The following is a 19382-nucleotide window of genomic DNA, read 5'->3' on the forward strand; positions in this document are numbered from 1 at the left end:
GTCTTTGCCCATCTCTCTATAATATTTTACTTTGCCTTCTGAATTGCCCTTCGAAATTTTCTGTTTCACTCTCTTACTTCATCATTTCTTTTCATTACCATAGCTACTCTATGATTAAGAGCAAGCTTCAGAGTCTCTCTTGATAACCGTTTTGATCGTTTTTTCTTTCTTGTATTTTAGATGACCTTTTACTTCATGTATGACATTTTTGCTATTATTCCACAGCCCGCTTTGTCTTCTGTCAATAGTGTTCAATGTGTCAAATCTTTTCTTGAAATTGAAGTGGGTTAGACTCAAGATTATATTTTGGCTCTCAAAAACTTGTTTTGATTTTTTTCAGTTTTAACCTGAACTTAACATGTAAAGAATTAATTAATGGTCTCTTCCACAGTCAGTTCTTGGCCTGATTTTAGTTGCTGATACAGACTCCATCGTCTCTTCCCACAGTCAGTTTGATTTTGGTGAATTCTATTGGGAGAAGTCCACATGTAAAGTTTCATTTTGTGTTATTATAAAAAATTATTTTTGGTTTTCCCGGGGTCTCCCAGCCAGCCAAGTAACAGACTTCCTGGCAGGGTTGGAGAAAAAAAAAAAAGTTATTTTGGATGAAGACAGCATTGGTCTTAGAAAATTCTATCTGTATCCAGCTATTACTATACTTAGTAGACTATATTTTGTAAATACTGTTCGTTTCTCTTTGTTTCCAACTTTTGTACTCCCATAATTACTGTGGCCAACACATGTACTGGTCTCTTATATGTTATACTTGTTTCTTGGTATATTTGACCTGCTGATTCTAAAAATGGCACCAGTTTGTCCCTATCAGCTGTAGTTTTTTAAAAACAGAACATATGCCATGTACCACTCTTCACTGTGCTTGCACATAGAAAATCAGCCTATTATAATGTAGTGTGAGCTAGCCTGAGGGAGAGGACATGTATGCTGACTTTATTTAAAGTATTTTGTGTTGTATTAAATATTTATCTCAAGCTATTCTTCACACAGTGTCTTTTGATCCAAATAGCTATTGAAAGAATGCAAATTGAATGAACTTGGAACTTCCCCCAAGGATCACTTCACCTTTATTAGGAACAGAATAGCAGGCATTTTGATTTGTTATCTTAAAAAGGGGCCAGAAATAACAGTTACTGTACAATACATAAGGAGTACTAATGGCTTAGTATGTTATGTGTTTAACTGCTAACTGCAAAATCAACTATGTGATCCCACCAGCTGCTCTGCACACAAAAGATGAGAATTTCTGCTCCCATAAAGAACTACAGCCTTAAAAGGACCCACAGAGGAAGCTCTATTTTGTCCTAAAGAATTGCTATGAGCCATAATAGGTTGACTGGTAGTGACTTTTATGAAATAAACAGCTCTCCACAGACATTCTTAAAAGTTAGAATTTTTCTTATAAAGAAGCTTGAAGTCTACCCCACCTCTGAAACATTTAACATGAATTATTCACTGACTTATATATTACAATGTATTCTGGAATGCTTACTGTATAATTTGAAGAATAATAATGGATTTCTTCAGAATATATATGAAAATTGCTGTGAGATTTTGCATTTTCAACACTATAATTTCCTCTTACAGCTTCCATATATGGGCCCTACCAATTTGCTGTTTTACTTTCCATTCTTCTCAAGCTGTGTTCTGCCTTTGCTACCCAACTTTTAGTGTCTGTATATATTGCACAGCCTCTCATACCAATAGAAAAAAATTGTTAAAAACCTACTGTCATCAGTAGATTCTAATTCATAGTGACTCCATAGGACAGCAAAGAACAGCCCCTATGGGATCCCAAACATTTAATTTTTTTTTAAGATTGCTGAGTGACAGCTGGGTTTGAACCATTGACTTTATAATTGGCAGTTAAATGTGTAATCAATTAGCATTGTTTCATACACAACTTCTCTCTAAAAGTTCTTTAATACCAAATTTTTAATCAAATAATTTTTACCTTTTTGTATTATCTTGTAATTTGTCAGTCTGAATCTTACCATGTTTAAAACTAGGATGCTAAATTCTTAAATTAGTATAATATAAATTTTTAAAAACGTAGTAGGATACTATAAGAAGCTATCTAATGAAAGTTTTTGAATCAGTGTCCCAAATAATTCCATGAACAGGCCCACAAATCACGAAAACCATAAAAATAATTTTTTGTTGGCTGTATTATCAATGCATCTTAACTGCATGTTTAATCAACTTCAGACTTTACTAAAATTCATCATTTCTGCATCATTACCTTTAATGTTTGGTTTATAACTATCCACAATTGAATATAGAGCACCGTAATTAAAGTAAAGGGAAAAAAATGATGAAGCCAAGAGCTGATCAGAAAATTTCTAAAGACAGCGCTAGAAGAGAAAACATTTTACTGTGATGAACTGTATAAAGATATGGTTTAAGAAAGCCAAATGGAAAGAACATAGCATATTTCAAGCTGAAAGAACTAAATTAAAATTTTTAAGCTTTGAATTACAATGCTAAATTTTTCTTTCTCTGGGAAAAATATTGAATGGTTAAGAAAGCATTTAGGAACAGTCACTGTTCCTAAAAGAATGGATCAACATTTAACCACTTCAAGAGGTAGCATTTGAACAAGAACTAGTGATACTAAAGGAGCACATCCAAGCTACACTGAAGGAATTAGCAAAAAATAAAATGCCTGGAGTTGAAACATCACCCCAAATTGATATAACAATTAAAGCAATCACTTGTCAATGCCAAGAAATTAGAAAGACGTGTACCTCGCTAACTAACTGGATGAGATCCATATCTGTGCCCATTCAAATGAAAGGTGACCCAACAGAATGTGGAAACTATTGAATAATAACTATTATATTTAAGTAGAATTTTGCTAAAGATAATTAAAACACAGATGTAACAGTTTATCAACAGGAAGCTACCACAAATTCAAACCAGACTCAAAAGAGGCTTTGGAAAGAGAGATATCATTGTTAATGTCAGATGAACCTTGACTGTAAGCATTGAAAATACTGCTATTTTATTGACTATGCTAAGGCATTTGACTGTGTGGATTACAAATTATGGGTAACATTGAGAAGAAGAGCATTTACTTGTGTTTAGTACATCAACTCAGAGGTTGCCATTCTAACAGAACATGGTTTAAAGTCAAGAAAGGGATGCTTGACTCAAGCTATGGTATTTCATTCACACTCATATGCATGTAAATGCTAAACAGTGAATAAGGAAAACTGAAGAAGAAATGTATGGTGTTGGAGAAGAATATTGAAAGTAACAGAGTCTTCAGAAGAAAAAAAATTGTCTTAGAAGTATACCCAGACTGCTTCTTAGAAGTGAGAATGGGACAATTTCATCTCATCATAACATTCAACTATTAATATAGGCCAGTCCAGGAGAATGACATGCCTAGTAAAATAGCAAGTTACTGAAAAAGAAGTTAACACCCCCAATGAGATAGATTGACGCTGTGGCTGCAACAGTGGGCTCAAACACTACAATTGTTAAAATGGTGCACAAGTGAGCAGTATATCATTTTAATGCACATAAGCTTACTCTGAATCTGGGCTTATTTGTTGGCACCTAACAATAATGCCCTTTTTCCCTGTTTTGAGATACTGCCTTTATAATATTTTTTCTTACATAAATTGTCTCTGAGATTTTGTTTCTTAAAATGTTTTTAATATTTTTTGTTGAGATAGTTGACAGACCTGTTGTATGGGGATGTGTTGACTAGATAAATCCAGTGACAGTCATATTTATAAGAAAGCTCATGTCAAGAAGTAATTACATATTAAGAAAGCATCTCAGCCCAGTCCAACTTAAGCCCATAAGCCCAATATTAATCCATAAGTCCTTTAGACTCACACCAACAGCATTCAATCATGTAGAATTCAGGAAGATCACAGGACAGTGGTGCAAAGTCCTGTGGATCCAGGGTCTACATGGATAGATCGTCAACTCTCGGGTTGGCTACCAGAGTCCCAGAAGGCAAAAAGGCAGAGTGACAGAGTAAGAAGAGTTCTTCTTATGAGAAGGTTCACACCCCTAAGAACATAGCATCAGGCTGTGACCTGATTGGCAAATTTGACTCCATCCCTAACCAGGAGTATCTAGGTATGGGTGGGAAGGTATGGGTGGAATCCAACATTTCATTCAGGAGACATCCTAATGACGTCTCGTTGAGGGTATGGGCTCTTTATGAATCACTGTATAGAACTTGCCTCTCTCTTGCCCATATTATTCCTGATTGAATCCTGGGCCTACAGCCCATGTGACCTGCTGACTGGGAGCTATTGGCAGCTTACCAACTGTGGAGCTATGTAACTGTACTCACAGGCCTGTGATTTACAGTTTCTTGCTCTACCTTTCTGCTTCATAGACTGGCAGGCAACTGTGTGAATCTGGAAGAACCTCCATCTAGTACAGTGGTTCTCAACCTTCCTAATGCCACGGCCCTTTAATAAATACAGTTCCTCATGTTGTGATGACCCCCCCCCCCCCACCATAACATTATTTTCATTGCTACTTCGTAACTGTCATTTTGCTACTGTTATGAATTGGGCAATTCCTGTGAAAGGGACATTGGACCCCCAAAGGGGTTGTGACCCACAGGTTGAGAAATGCTGATCTAGTAGTATCTGACTCATGGACCTGGGTTGGACTTTGTTGGGTTTATTCCTTGATGAAAATGTCTTGTATGGTTGTTTCATATGCATGTATGAGTGTTATTGGTTTTGTTTCTGTAGAAAACCCAGGTTAACATCATCTTTCAAAGTTTTTGTTTTATTTCATTGGTTTCTTAAAATGTTGATTTGTTTTATTGAGATAATTAATGTACCATTCATTAATTTTTAATGTATAGTTTCAATGAACTTTCACAAATATATACAAAATTTTATATATTGAAAATAATTATAATAATAGCACATTATTATATAATGATAATAGCACATTTTCTTTACCCGAAATAATTCCCTCGTGCCAGTCAATCTTATATTCATGGCTTTTATTACCGTAAACCAAACCCACTGCCAATAAGTCAGTTCAGACTTATAGTGACTCTATATAGACTCTGTATAGACTATGTAGATGAGTCTGTAAATCTTTATGGGAGCCAACATCTTAATTTTCCCTTACAGAATTTCACATGAATGGAATAATGCAGTGTGTAGTTTGTGTGATAGCTTCTTTTATACTAATGCTTTGAGATTTATCCCTTAGATCATTGATTTGAATTTGTCTATTCATAATTGTCTACCCATTAAAATTAAAAGGTCCTCTAGTGGTACAGTGGGTTTATTGTTGGGCTGCTAAACAAGGTTATCAGTTCAAACACGTTGCTCTGATGGAGACAGATGCTCTTTGCTCTCAGAAAGATTTGCAGTCTTGGAACCCCTATGGAGTAGTTCAACTCTGCCCTATAGTATTACTATGAGTTGGAATTAACTCAATGACAGTGGAGTTTTGTACCTTTTTATTCTGTAGCTTTAAAATACATTTTGACCGTTTTTAGAATAATTCCTACCTGTTGCTCTTTTTTTACAAAGTTGTCTTGATTATTCTTGTGCCTCCTATGTATGGATTTTAGAATTGTGAATTATGTATTAGTTTGTCTTTCATAAACATTTTTGGAAATTTGAATTAAATTTCATGAACTTAAAAGATTATTTGGCTTTCTGTATTTTCTATTTAAAATTTACCACATTTTAAATTATAAGGGTCAAGGTTAAATTAGGTTTTTACCTCTTCAAATTTAGATAAATCGTGCTGTAAATAGCCCCTCCCTCCCCACTTCTGAATATAATTCCAAGTGTTAAAAATGATAGTCTTTGTTTCGTCCTTATTTAGGAAAATGTCATTTGGAAGAGTAAGTGATCTGGGGCAATTCATCCGAGAATCTGAACCTGAACCTGATGTAAAGAAATCAAAAGGTTTGTGGTATTTTGATGCTTTATATTAGGCCTTCACTCACATTAGTTATCTATTTTATGTGTAGAATCATTTAAAATTTACACTAAGTTGTTTCAGGTTTTTTGGTGTTTGAAACAACCACCATATTTTTCACCCTTTTATTGTTACAAGTGAATACAACGCCTCATATAATCACATTTGCATAGAATCTCTTCCTCTGAGCCAAGTTACTAAACTTTCTCTATTTTTACAGGAGATACACCACATGAAAGTATTGCCTACCCTTTAATATCGTGACAAAATAGCCAATTTAGTGTGAATTCAAGATTTATCTTAAAATCTTTCAGGAAATTTCCTAGATTATTGAAGAGTCTATTGTGAAAAATATCAAGATAGATTAAATGCAAATCTTACCTTGTTTAAGCAGCAAAAATGCTTGGTTATTTAGAAGAATTATATTCATACTTCACAAAGTATATTCTTTGTGACTTATTTCAGCTTCTAAATGATTGGTTTGCATAGGATTCTGGAAACGAGTACACTTTTTATGTGGTTGGGTTACAGTATTGTCCCGAGTGAAAAACAGTAACTTTCTGTGAGGAGAAAATGCTTTGACAAATGTGATTGAACTTGAAAATGCTTATTACCTTAATCTTACTGTGGAGTTTTATAGGTGTACATACCTAATTTTTAAAATTATACCTGTTGCTTAAATAGTGAATTGTATACTACTATAAATGATCCCCTCTTTGATCAGATAATACTTAGTTTTTGAAAATGTAACAGTAATAATTTAAACTAAAAAAGGAGCAGTCATCCACTGACTTTACTACTATATTCAAATAATTTATTTCAATTCCTATTTTGCCAAAAAAGTCTTGGATGCCCAAATGGATAGGATATTCGGTGTAGTGCTTTCTTCAGTAAGTAATTTTAGCATGCCTATGTGCACTGCCATTCCTGGACATATTACAATAGAGGTCGGCAAACTGTGGTTCTTGAACCACATAGACTCTTTAGGTATGTATATAGGAGCCCTGGTGGTGTAGTGGTTACATGTTGGGCTGGGATCTCCACGGTTGGTAGTTGGAAACCACTAGCCACTCCACAGGAGAAACAGTTACAGTTTGGAAACTCACAGTTGGGTAACTAGGATCAGAATTGGTCAGCAATGACTTGATGACAGTGAGTTTTTTATATGGCTCTGAAGTAATAATTGAAAATTAAAATAAAACATTCACAATTTCATTTTCAGATATTTATGATTTTGTTTGTTCATAAAATATATATTTGGGGCTGTCAAATAATTTTTAAATTGTTGTGACGGGATTGGTTCTTTATCTTAAAAGTTTGCCAACTTCCGTGTTAGAAAGATAAAGATACTGCCATCTGAAAACAGCAGTGGTTCTGTGGGTTTTGGGTATGTAAAATATGACTAGTAGGACAAGATTACTGAGGGCCTGGAAGCAGAGGAAATGCTTAGGTGACCTACATGGGGTATTGATCAGGAAGGATTGGAGCAAACCAGGGGAGTAAGCGCCAGCAATAGCTACATGAAGGGCATTTTTGGCAAAAGGAATAAAAATGAAGCCCTGAAGCAGGAGAGCACTGCACGATCACCAAAAAGCAAGACTGCTGTGATTGGAGTGGAGTAAACAAAGGGATGGATTATAGAAAGTAAATGTGGTTACCAGACACCAATGTATAAGAACTTGTATAGTGTTGGGATTTTATAAGAAGTTGGAGAAGTGAATTGACATGTTCTGCTTTCTATTTTAAATAAATTACTCTGATAGGTGTTTGGAAAATAGAATGTAGAGGTCTAAAAGGAAAAGAGAAACAATGCTCTTATATAGTCTTATGTTGTTTAGTTTACCAGTTATGAGCATTTTTGTTTTTTTCACATTGAGTTGTAATCCTTACTGAAGGATTGTTATTCATATTTAATCTTCATCAGCAAGAGCTTCAGGACCTTTCAGCAAGCAGAATTATTTCAACGGCAGATTGCAGATTGTTAACTGAGCCCTGCTCCAATCCTGGTGCTGCATTCTTCTTCAAACACCTTTCCTGATTTGAAACTGTGCAGTATTCTCATTTTCTGTTGGCACATCTGTCTGTCTCTTGCTTAGTGTTCACATTCAAAGTGAGCACAATTAAGTGTTCTAGAATTCCTGCTCTTCTCAGTGTTATCCATAGTTTATTATAATTCACATATTTACATAGTCAATAAAACACAAGTAAACATCTTTTTGCTATTCTTTACTTCTACGTAAGATCCATCAGACATTAGCAGCGATATCCCTATGTCACATCCTCTTCTGAATCTGGCTTGAATTTATGGTAGCTCCCTGTCAATCTGCTGCAACTGTTTGTTTTTAAATACCTTCATCAAAATCTTTTTTGCATGTGATGTTAATGATATTGTTTGAGAATTTCCATATTTTGTGGGATCACTTTTCTTTGGAGTGGGCACAAATATGGATCTCTTTCAGTCAATTGGCAGGCGCTATTTCCCAAATTTCTTGGCATCGACTAGAGAGTACTTCCAGTGCTATATCAATTTGTTGAAACATTTCAGGTGGAATTCTGTCAATGCCTGGAGACCATTTTTTCCCACCAATTCCTCAGTGCAGCTTGACTTATTCCTTCAGTACCATGGGTCCTTGACTACATACTACCTCTTGAAATGGTTGAACATCAACCAGTTTTTTTTTATATGACCCTGTTTAGCCTTCCTGATATTTTTAATTCTGTTTTTTAACTTATTCCTTTGTTCTTATATTTCTGACAAACTAGAAATCATATTTATTTTTTCCCTTGAAGGCTTGTCTTTATTTATTTATTTTATTAAAAGATCATTTTATTTGGGACTCTTGCACCCCTATTACAATCCATACATCAGTTGAATCAAGCCTATATGTACATAAGTTGCCAACATTATTTTCTAGACATTTACTTTCTGTTGAGCCTTTAGTGTCAACTTCTGTTTTTTCTCTCCTCCCCCCCCCCAATGTTTAAATTCTTAATGACTTGAGTTGAACATGTTTATTTCACTGTATCATGGGTGATGCGTGTGGGTTTTTAAAGGGCTATCTATATTATCTTTATCAAAATATTACTTGAAAGGAAGGATACATTTAAAAAATTAAGAGTATTTTAAGAATGGAAAAATACTTTTTACTTTTCACTATACCTCTTTTCTCTGTTTAAAAAATATTTCTTACCATTACTGCTTAATAATCCAGTCATTCATTCTTCTATTGCACTTAAAATAAAATATAGATGCTCTGCTGTGACGTATTAATGGCTCTGTTGTCTTTTTAACTTTACCTTGAGTTAATCTTTCCTTCATGTACTAACATCTAATTGTGTTCTTTATTTTCTTTGTCTGAAGTTTCTTGTGTCATTTTTCCCCATCAGCCTCTACAATTGCTGTTTCTCCTCCATGAAACTCCTGTCGTGGCTTTCATGAAATGACAGGCTGCTGCTTTTCTCAGATACTACGTTTTTAGAAAAACCTTTCCAGCTCACATGTTCTGAAGTCATCTATATTACACATCTATTTATTTGTTTGTTTTCTTATTCACAATTGGGCATTATCTTGTTTATTTAAATTCTTGATTTTAGTCTATTTCTCATCTCCTTTGAGACGCTTGCTCTCTTAAAATGCCACAATCGGTTATCTTGGTGTTAAGGCTATAGGTTTTATTTATTTTATTTTAGAAAATTATTATATTTTAAAACTCAGTTAATACACATTGACACAGACATAAGGTTTAAAAATTCAGATTTTTTCTTAGAAAAATAAATAATTTGCCCCAAAGCAATGGAGATTCGTTAGCACAAATCCCAAAATAATAGAGATAAAGATTTTAAAATTTTAATGTATTAATAATGCTATGAGAATTGCTTCAGATTACTGTCTTGACAATGTGTTGCCATTCAACAACCCTTCCTGTCTTCCTCATCCTTCCCTAGAGCAGCTAGAAAGAATGTCTACCTTTAAACACACCCACAATTTAAGTTTCATTGCTTTAAACCCTAACCTTAAAGCAATAATGAAAAGGTTGAATCTTGAGAAGAGTGTATCTCAGAGGCTTCTGATATTATGAAAACTTTCATTTCAGGCCAAAGACTGTAATTTTTAAAATAATAAGAAGTTGGAAAAAGGACTGTGAAAGGATGTTTTGAACATGTGATCCCTATAGAGGGATTTCCTCAATGTAAAATCTATGTTTCATATTAAGACCCTTCAACTCTTATTATGTAGATATCATGGATTTCTAAACAGATTAGTTCTACACAAATTCTTATGGGAATGAATTACAGTTGGGGAGGAACTGAACGTAGGAAACAGGCAGCAGAATGATCTAATCCTGTAGATAGATGAGAGGATTTGAATTTCAGTAGTGGTAGATGGGTTCAGAAGGAAGGTGAGACTTCCCAGATTGAATTAAAGAGATTGAGTTCCAAGGTGAAATTTGGGGATATTTAATATGGAGAATAAATGAGCAAATGAAAGAAACATAAGCTTTGTGACATAGTTTACTGACTGCATGGCAATTTGTGGGTTAGCTAATATAAAAGGTAAACTAGGCAGGAAACCAACATGAGCTCAATTTAGAACATGTTTTGTTTGAGATAGGTTTGGGAAATTTGGAATTATAGGGTTTGCGACACAAAGAGGAGTTTTTGTGTGATCTGTGTGTTGAAAGAAGTTAAAGCACAAGAAAATGAAATGCTCAGATAGAAAATGTTGAAGAAAACAGAAAGCTGGGAAGGGTATCCTCAAGAACTTCCAGGTTAAAAGAGTGCGATTGAACAAAGTGGAGTCAAAAAAGTGGGTAGTAGAGGAGAAGAGGGGCATCTCAGCACCTAGGAGATGGTCAATAATGGACACTGTCGTTGAGCTTGAACAGAGTATAATATGTTTGGTGATTCAACAGCCAGTTTAGACTTTAGACACAGAGCATTAATACCTAGGCCCTGTTGATTCAGCCATAATACTTGACTAGACCAATATTGAAACAGTTGCAAATAATTAAAACTGAGTTTTTATATTTTTTCATGAAAGCTATTTGTTGTTCTGTCTTAAGGATTGGATTAATCAGGACTTTTCCTCAATAAATAATCACCCAACAATAATTTGATTGGCTTAAGGAAGTGAGCCTTTTTGGACCAATGAAAGGGAAAGCTGTCTTTTATTTTTGAAATAGAGACTATACTACTTATGTGTTAATCCCTCAGGATCTAAGTACCATTGCCAGTCGCTTTGTATTGAGGTTGAAGTGCTCTGTATCTTTGGCAGCTTTTAAAAATTCTGTTCTCACCTAGCTCGTTTATATGACCAGAGATGCAACTCATAAGCCCATATTCTTTACTAAAAATACTTTTGTAAAGAAGTTGATCTGAAAGTTTGGATACATAATAAATGAATTGATTTCTCATGATGTGTTCTTAACCAAGTCTAATATCCTAGTCATGGTTTTGTTGTTGTTTAATCTTTCCTGCAAATCTAACAGTAGATGGGAATTTTTTTAATCAAAGAAGAGTACCAGATGAGTGCATAAAAGAAATAGGTATGTGCATACAATTAAATACTACGGAGCCATTAAGGGAAAGTCGTTATGCTGTAACCTAGATAGAGCTGGAAACATGCTAAATAATATAAGTCAGTCACAAAAGGATAAATATTGTAATACCACAAGTGTATTGTGTTGATTAAAGGTACTGTTGCACACCCAATTAATGTAATTAATAAGCTCAATAATTGAGACAGTCAATTAGCTGCACACCTGTAAAACATGAATTGGTAAAAGTAGTGTGATGAATACATGGATTAACAACAAAATCAACAAAACTACAATGAGGACAACAAAAAAGAGTAGCTGCTGAGGCTGATTATATCAAAAGCCCCTAAGGGATTTGCTTCTTTGGTTTGGAAGTGTAATCTCGTGGTTTTATGGGTCATCCAAGTTAGCCAGTGTTTGTGTTTTACCTGCTAGTTCATTCTATGGTTGCTGGTTCTTAAAATCTTACAAGCAGCCATTCAAGGCAAGGGAAAATAGAAGTACTTAAGAACAGAAGGAAGAAATGAAATATGCTATTAATTTCCTTCATACAGAAGGAATTCTGAGTACAGAATTAGATGATGCGCAGGCTACCATTACTAAACATTTTATTCAAAGCTTCTATAGAAGAATCCTAATCAAAAAGGGGAAAATATAGACTAGAACTTCAAATACTGATAGATTCCAGATTCTGGAGTTATAGAACCTAGATGAACCCCTGAAATTATTGTCCTGTGATAATCTTTAAACTTTAAACCCAAACTATCCTCTGAACTCATCTTAAATCCAAATTGTATGTTAGTTTAAGTAGTTAAAAATGTCTGCCTTGAACATTGTGTTCATTTAAGACCTATCTACTTGAGATTAAACTGAAACAGCAAATTCATTAACTTAGAAGGATGTAAATTTATGTTAATGGGAAGAAATAACTCGGAAAGGAGGCCGAAAATGATTGCACACTTGAAGAATGTAATCAGTGATATTGAATTACACATATAGAAATTGTTTAATTGTTATATGTACTTCATACATTCTCAACAATAATAAAATTACTAATGAAATTATTATCAATAAATGCATACCTCCCACTTCCAAAAAAGGGGAGTAGAAGAAAATTCCAGAACTCTAAAACAGTTTTTCAAAAGGTTTTCAGATAGCACAACATAGTGACTATAGTTAAATTTACTGAATTAAACACTTAAAAACTGTTACCATTGTAAACTTTTAATATATATTAACTATAATAAAATTAAAACAAAATGCATATACAACTTTATTTAGTCTGTTACAGAGGCATTATGATCAATTTTTAATTATTGGTAATATTTCTTAATGTTTTGGATGGATTTGTGCCAGAAAATAATCCCTATTTCTTACAATAACAGCTTATAAATAAGAGTATTTAAAATGTAATTGTGTAACCAGTGTTTGATTTTGGTTTTGTTTATTAGGATTCATGTTCTCACAAGCTATGAAGAAATGGGTGCAAGGAAATACTGATGAGGTAAATTTTACTTTAAAAGTACCTTTGTTAGTCCATGATGCTCACCTTCCCAACACTATTGCTGAAGACAAGGGTGCATAAGCAAATGTGACGGAAGCTGATGATGTCCGGCTATCAAAAGATATAGTGTCTGGGATCTTAAAGGCTTGAAGATAAACGAGCAGCCATCTAGCTCAGAAACAACAAAGCCCACTAGCCTGTGTGATCATGAGGTGTCGATGGGATAAGGTATCAGGCATCAAAGAACAAAAAAATCATATCATTGTGAATGAGGAGGCGTGTGGAGTGGAGACCCAAAGCCCATTGGTAGTCAACTGGACATCCCCTTACAGAAGGGCCGCAGGGAGGAGACAAGCCAGCCAGGGTGCAGTATACCAATGATGAAATATACAACTTCCTCCATTTTTTTTATTGCTTCCTCCTCCCCACTATCATGATCCCAATTCTGCCTTACAAATCCAGCTAGACCAGAGGATGTACACTGGGACAGATAAGAACTGGAAACACAGGGAATCCAGGACAGATAAACCCCTCAGGAACAATAATGAGAGTAGCAATATCAGGAGGGTAAGGGGAAGGTGGGGTAGAAAGGGGGAACCATTCAGAAGTATGTACATATAACCCCCTCCCCGGGGGACGGACAACAGAAAAGTGGGAAGGGAGATGTCAGACATGTAAGACATGACAATATAATAATTTATAAATTATCAAGGGTTTGTCGGGTGGGAGACGAGGAGGGAGGGGAAAATAAGTTGATAACAAGGGTTCAAGTAGAAAGAAAATATTTTGAGAGTGATGATGGCAACAAATGTACAAATGTGCTTGATACATGGATGTATGTATGGATTGTGTTAAGAGTTGTACGAGGCCCCAATAAAATGATTTTAAAAAGAAAAAATAAGTACTTTTGCTAAGGACCACATTTCCTCTTTCATTATTACTCATGTTCAAACATGGTAGCTTATCCAGAATTTTACAAGAAAGGGGAGCCTATTTGCGCACCGAACAATTATCTGTGATAGCAGTGGAAATAACTTCAGTCCAGAAACTAACCTCTAAAGGATATCCATGCATCATTGTTTCAATCAACAAACAATCATCAGTAATCATTGTCGGTGGGGAAAAAGCACAAATGCTTCATCCTTCCATCAGTTTTACTTTGATAAATTAGAAGCTTGCTTTTTAAAATTCTTAAATTTACCTTGGTTTCCAACTAGCTCCAAGCTTGAACTTTCCACTGCTTGAACAGCAGATTTTGAAAAAAAAAATTACTCTGTATGCATAACTTTGCTTGACAGTTGAACTGAAAACCTAACTTGAAAAAACCTGTATGGGTCAGAGTGAGTTACGTGTGGTGTCTCACCTCAGACACAAATGGTAACACTTCAGTCTAAGCATCTCTTTTGTTCAGATAACATATAGTGCTTATGTTTGTACCTTAAAACATTAGTTACTGTGCTATTTTTCCTTATTTGCATAAAACACCGTAATCATGACTCCAAAGAAAGTTGGTGATGCCAGCAGTTAAAAAAAAAAACCAAAAACAACCTGTGAGAACCACTTTAGAGTTAAAGAAATCACTTCGAAATTTGAATCAGGTCTCCACTTGTCTGATTTGGTGGCTGGATACAATGTGGCTAAGTTGAGATTATCAATATTTTTGAGGAAAAAAAGTGATTAAAGCAGCCAATATAACAAAATGTGTGATGTGTTAGCCACAAAACAAAGAACTCAGGCCATCAAAGAGGTTGCAAAGTTACTGTTAAATTTTGGATAAATCAGAAACAACTCAATGATGAGAACAGTGATATATAAGAAGACTCAAAACCTCTATAGTGAATTTATAAGTGTAATTTGGGGGCATCAGAACCAATTATTTGTTTTTCCATTACATTTTATGGGAAAAGTATGTTCACGTCTTGAACATTTTGGTGTTCAAGCACAAATTTGGAATGGATTGTGTGTGACAACCCAAGGAGCACTATATGTTAAGGAGGGTAAGAATGGAAAAGAGAAAAGTTGTATTTTGACTGTCTGATAGGAAAATGATCACAGCATGGGGTACCCAGTACATGACACTGGAAGACTGCAGATGGCATGATAATGTATCATATTAGAGAGTGGCCCATATCCTTTCACATCTGGAAAGGTACTTCTTATCCAAATAAATTAAATTATATATATATATACAATTACATTTAAATCCCAATTTAAATAAGTATTATCAACATTTTTAATAATTTCTTTTAGGCACAAGAAGAATTAGCTTGGAAGATTGCGAAGATGATAGTTAGTGATGTTATGCAGCAAGCACAGTATGATGAACCAACAGAGAAATCTACAAAGGTAAGGATGGCATGCTGACCTAGCTTGTATACATACAACTGAAAAGAATTAGATTACAGGTAGACAAAAATAAAGGAGGTCGTTGAGAGTTTCTACTTATGCCTTTGAATAATTTGTACTGGAGACTGCCCCCTCATCATAAACAACCATGAAACACCTGGCAAACATAATACACAACTGCTACTATGTATAGAACTTTAACTTTTATAAAAAAGATAATTGTAGGCAGTCATAGATTTGGGCCTAGAAGTAATTTCTAAAGTTTACAAAGAAAGAAAGCCAACAACCCAGTAGTGTCTTGCTGAATTGAGAAGTGGGTAGTTGAAATTTAGGGTGCTCAACATAGATAGAACTTGAAGGACATGGTATCAGAAAAGATCCTTAAAAGAAAGAGAGCTTCAGAAATATGTAAGGAAGTCCCCTAGAGTCTTTGGTGAGTACCAATCTATACAGATAGGGAAAGAACCCAGAAAATATGAGGCTAGACAATTCTTGGAATATGGGTCTAATAAATTATTAGTCTGGGTTGATTAGAGAAACAAATCCAGCACACTCAGATATATGTAAGAGAGAGATTTATATCAAAGAGTAAATGTATATTAAGAAAACATTCCAGCCCAGTTCAGATCAAGTCCATAAATCCTATATTAGCCCAAATGTCTGATACCAATCTATAAAGTCTCTTCAGACTCACAAAACACATGCAATGATGCCAAATGCAGGAGGATCACAGGCCAGTGCATCAGAAGTCTTGGGGATCTAGTGTCATTGTAAGCATCTGAGTGCTGGCAGGGGTCTCCACATTGGCTTCTCTGGCTCCAGAGGTCTGGCTGCATGAGGATAGGTCCACGTGGCTTCTCAAGCGCCCAGGGCATAGTGCCATGTGTCTTTTCAGTAGAGCATTGTCTCAGGGAATGAGCAGTGAGAGAGGTTTCTCTGGCTTCAAGGAGGAACTATAGGACTTCCCAGAATTCTCAGAAGGCCATGCCCACACAGAGGCTTCATTTGCTATACAATGATTGACAGACTAGACTCCACCCCAACACTCTTAATCCTCAAATTGACAAATAATTATATAACCCACCACATAAGTGTTCATGTTCATTTTGGCCAAAGTGTCTCCAGAAAAGGTTTATGCTCTACTAGAATTACATTAGCCGTAGGAGAAAGACCCTTAACCGAGCTTAAAAGCAAGTTATGGGGATCAAACTGATGTATAAGTAACTTACTTGCATGCTAGAGAAAAACTAGCCCTCTTTAAAGGAATACAACAAAACACTCCACAGAGTAAAAATCATTGTCCAACTTTAAGTAAAAAAATTAGACATTGTAAGAAAGCAGAAACACTTGACCCATAACCTAGAGAAAACACAGTCTGTAGAAACAGACTCAGAAATGACAATTAGCAAAGACCTTTAAACAGCTATTTTAAAATCCTACATATATGTTCAAGAACGTCAAGGAAAATCCAAACACAGTGAAAGAAATAGACTTTAAAAAAACTCACTGCCATCCAGTTGACGCAGACCTATAATAGGATAGGCTACAACTCCCTCTGGATTTCCAAGACTGTAACTATTTATAGAGTGTATTAAAAAACATATGGAAATTCTTGTAATAAATATGCAATATAATTGAATGGGATTAATAGCAAATTAGAAACACAGATGAAAAGATCACTTGAAAGCAAGTAGTAAATATAAACAAAGGATGTCATTTTGAACACTACGCTGTACCTGACCCAAGCCATCGTATTTTTCATTGCCTCATATGCATGTGAAAGTTGGACCCTGTGTAGGAACACCAAAGAATTGACCCATTTGCCTTACAGTGCTGGCAAAGAATGTTGACAGTACCATGTATTGCCAAAGGAACAAACAAGTCTCTCTTAGAAGAAGTACAGCCAGGGTGTTCTTTTAAAGCAAGTATGCAAGAATTCATCTCACATACTTTGGATATGTTATCAGGAGAGACCAATCACTGGAGAACATCATGCTTGGTAACATGGAAGGGCAGCAAAAAAGAGAAAGACTCTCAAGGATATGGACCGCCAGAGAGCTCAAACAGTTGTGATGATGGTGCAGGACTGACATTGTTAAATTCTATTGTATATAGGGTTGTTATTAATCGGAAACAGCTCATCAACACTTAGCGACAAGTACAACAGCCAGTAATTAGAAATAAGCTTGATATCCAACAACTTACTGGATAATTTATAGGATGTCAAGAGAAGATACTACCTACAAAGAAAAGGAATGTACCACATATACTCAAGTATAAGCTGACCTGAATACCAGCAGAGGCACCCACTGTAATTTTTTTAAATCATTTTATTAGTGACTCATATAACTCTTCTCAAAATCCATACATCAATTGTGCAAAGTACATGTGTACATTCATTGCCCTCATCATTCTCAAAACATTTGCTCTCCACTTAAACCCCTGGCACCAGCTCTTGATTCCCCCCGACCCCTTTTTTAAACATTTTTTTCCGTAATTTTACCACAAAAACAGCATTTAAAATTTGCTGGAAAACTCAACATATACACTAGTATATACAGTACTTAAGACACTGGTAGCTACATAATTTCATGTTAAATTGACAAATAGAGTGAAGGGGTGGAGTCTAGCCTGACAATCAGGTCACAGCCTGATGTGATGCCTCCTTGTGGATATGGCCTTATGATTCTGGGAACTTAACTCTTTTTCTCCCTGGAGGTGAGCCACACGCTCTGCTTCACCTTCCTGCTGACAAGCCACATGGAGCTATGCTGATGGCAGCCAGAGCCCTGGAAATGCATCCACCAACATTAGATCCACAAGACTTTGTACCCACCAGCCTGTATTTTGCATTTTGCATCATTGCATGTAACTGAGTGAGTCTGAAGAAGCATTTATGGACTATTATTGGACTACAAGCTAATATTGGACTTATAGACTTGATCTGGACTGGGATGGGTATTTTCTTAATGACTCATTGATTTAAAGCTCTTTCTTATATGTAGGGGTGTGTGTGTGTGTGTGTGTGTGTGTGTGTGTGTGTGTGTGTGTGTGTGTGTCTCCCTGGATTTGTTTTTCTAGTCAACCCAGTTTAACACATTCTGGTACTTAGGAGTGGGGTACTAGAGAAACAAACAAATCATGACAGTAGAGACTGGATGCTTGTTTGATCGCTGCCTTATTACAGTTTTTCTTTGGCTATCCATAGGTCAGTTATGGCCATGCAGTTTACTAGGTAGTTGTTTTCTGGAAAGGATACGGAAGTTAAAGTTTTTATTCTTTGGTTGTTGTTATCTTTAGTTATTCCTGTTTAAAATGGCAAAAATAAGAAGGTGATACATGTAAATTTTTAGCTAAAGGTGTGAAATCACCCCCTTGAACTACTCCTTTGAGACATGATGCTTAGTTTAAATGACTCACAGAAAGCCTGGCCCTGGCTTGATACAGCCAGAGGCCTAAGGCCATATTTCATATCAATAGTTTAGGTAAGTATTAAGATACATAAGGATTGAACTTGAGACAACCACATCAATATATTATAATCACAAGTATTATAAGTCAAACACAAAATACTGCCTACTATATAATTCTGTGCATATGATATTCTCAAAAGTAGTGATATAAAGCTAATCAGTGGTGGTTTTCAGGAACGAGATTAAGGAGAGGATTGATTGTCTTCAAAGGTGACGAGGAAACATTATGGATCATGGAAGTATTTTAAACTTTGTATTGGTGGGTATTTACTATACTCATAAGTCAAAATGTATCAAACTATACTTTTATGCATTGGATTATGTGTAAATTATACTTTATACAGCTGATTTTTGTTCCACCACTGTACATCATTTTGTTACACCATCATGGCTTGGGTGTTGCTGTGATCCTCAAAGCCATGGCACAGGTATTTCAAATACTAGCAAAGTCATCTTTGCTGGACAAGTTTCAGTAGAATTTGTACACTTAAAAGACAACAAAGATGAGGCAGTACACGTCTGAAAAATTAGCTACTGAAAACCTTTAAATAGCAGTGGAACATTATGTGGTAAAGTGCC

General features: G+C 35.3%; 1 protein-coding gene across 3 annotated transcripts in view; it reads left to right on the plus strand.

Annotated features, from left to right (window-relative positions):
- AKAP10 (A-kinase anchoring protein 10) overlaps window positions 1-19382 on the plus strand; it is a 223565-nt gene that overhangs the window by 180729 nt on the left and 23454 nt on the right. For all 3 annotated transcript variants that reach the window (XM_075546762.1, XM_075546764.1, XM_075546763.1), the window contains 3 exons: window positions 5848-5930; window positions 12932-12984; window positions 15235-15330. In XM_075546762.1, the coding sequence (XP_075402877.1) occupies window positions 5848-5930; window positions 12932-12984; window positions 15235-15330 (232 nt within the window). The remainder of the gene's footprint in view (window positions 1-5847; window positions 5931-12931; window positions 12985-15234; window positions 15331-19382) is intronic.

The sequence above is a fragment of the Tenrec ecaudatus genome, chromosome 4 (genome assembly GCF_050624435.1).
Source record: "Tenrec ecaudatus isolate mTenEca1 chromosome 4, mTenEca1.hap1, whole genome shotgun sequence".
Taxonomy (NCBI): Eukaryota; Metazoa; Chordata; class Mammalia; order Afrosoricida; family Tenrecidae; genus Tenrec; species Tenrec ecaudatus.